A 1,470-nucleotide genomic window follows, 5' to 3' on the forward strand; every position below is an offset into this window, starting at 1 on the left:
ATTTTTTTTTTTTTCAGATCCTCCCAGGAGTGTCGCAGTGTCCATAACTGGATCTGGTGAAATAGTGGAGGGAGATTCAGTGACTCTGATCTGCAGCAGTGATTCAAACCCTCCTGCTCTGAACTTCAGCTGGTTTAAGGAGAATCAAAGCTCAGCTGTTGGATCTGGACAGAGTTTCAGTGCACTACAGAGTGGACGCTTCTACTGTGAGGCTCACAATCAACATGGATCTCAGAGATCAGACGCTGTTACTATCGTTGTTAAAGGTAGAGCAGCTCATATATTTATATTACTCTTTCTGAAGTGAATCTGTTCAGATGTTTTACTCTTTTGTCTCTGTTGTAGGACGTCTGGTGATTTTGTACATATCCATTGGAGTGGTTTGTGGAGCTGCAGTTATCATAACGATATTGCTGATTTGGTAAGTTTGTGTGTGTGTGTGTGTGTGATACTGATCACACGTCTAAACTAACATCAAATAAGTTGTGATTGGCTGTAATTGTGTCAAATCATTGTCTTTAAAGGGGATGCAGGTGGATGAAAAAGAGAAATAAAGCTCAGGTGAGGATATTAATTTAATTATTAGTAATTTACTGATCAGGTAATTGAACTCAAAGACTGAAAGTCTGAATTTGTGGCTTTATTTATTGAGATGATTACAAACATTGTTTATTCTCTCTCTATTGTTGTTTTTTTTAATGGCAAAGGTGAATCATTCCAGTCCTCATCATGACCGGCACAAAGCTTGCAATGTTGAATTGAATGAACCTGTGTATGCAAATGAAATGGTAGGTGTTTTAGCTGAGGTTTTCCTACAAAAGACTAAACTCTCTTCACCTGTAGCCAAAGGAAATAAAACACTCTTCAATCTCATTGTGAAAATAGCAAATGTCTTATGACTAAGTGTACGGAAATTTATATAACTTACCTCAAGCTCGTATCCATCCCTTCCTCGCCGCTTCCACTTTTTTTCAGCTCACATAAAAACTACAACTGCCAAAGTGTGATTCATTACGCTCTTTTTGTTTACCTCTAGCGCATGCTGATGACGTTTTATTCTTCTATAGTACCGTGCGTCGCAGCCTACGAGTCAATAGGTGTCATCATCGTACAGTCTGCATGCATGTAGTACCCGAGTTTATCAGATCCAGTGTGATTTGCAATGATCATACAGGATTGCTGAAATTGTGCAGTGTGTCTCGGGCTTAAGATGAAACGATGACGAGACGACAATAAGGTCAATAAACGATAACTGTGAGTATATCAACATGCAATATCGTTGACGAAAAAGACGAGACTAAAAATAAAAAATATAACAAAATTTCTTTTAATTTTTTTGTAGAAAAAAAGGAGACAAAATATCCGCTTGTTTAGCCGTGACGTAAGAAATGCTGTTTGCGGGTCCAAGCCTCAACTTGTTTTGCGTAAGAATACTATCTCAACAGCTGTTTATGAGCACTGTTTATTCAT

The 1,470-nt window shown here is 38.1% G+C and overlaps 1 protein-coding gene across 1 annotated transcript in view; it reads left to right on the forward strand.

Annotated features, from left to right (window-relative positions):
- Positions 1-788, forward strand: part of LOC107758476 (B-cell receptor CD22-like) — a gene marked incomplete at its 3' end in the record, with an annotated part of 3,479 nt that extends 2,691 nt beyond the window's left edge. The window contains exons 5-8 of the mRNA XM_016576208.1: positions 18-266; positions 346-421; positions 525-561; positions 708-788. Coding sequence (XP_016431694.1) covers positions 18-266; positions 346-421; positions 525-561; positions 708-788 — 443 coding nt within the window. The remainder of the gene's footprint in view (positions 1-17; positions 267-345; positions 422-524; positions 562-707) is intronic.
- Positions 789-1,470: the final 682 nt, after the last annotated feature.

This window comes from Sinocyclocheilus rhinocerous, unplaced genomic scaffold, assembly GCF_001515625.1.
Source record: "Sinocyclocheilus rhinocerous isolate Xijiao unplaced genomic scaffold, SAMN03320098_v1.1 scaffold1375, whole genome shotgun sequence".
In the NCBI taxonomy this organism is placed as follows: Eukaryota; Metazoa; Chordata; class Actinopteri; order Cypriniformes; family Cyprinidae; genus Sinocyclocheilus; species Sinocyclocheilus rhinocerous.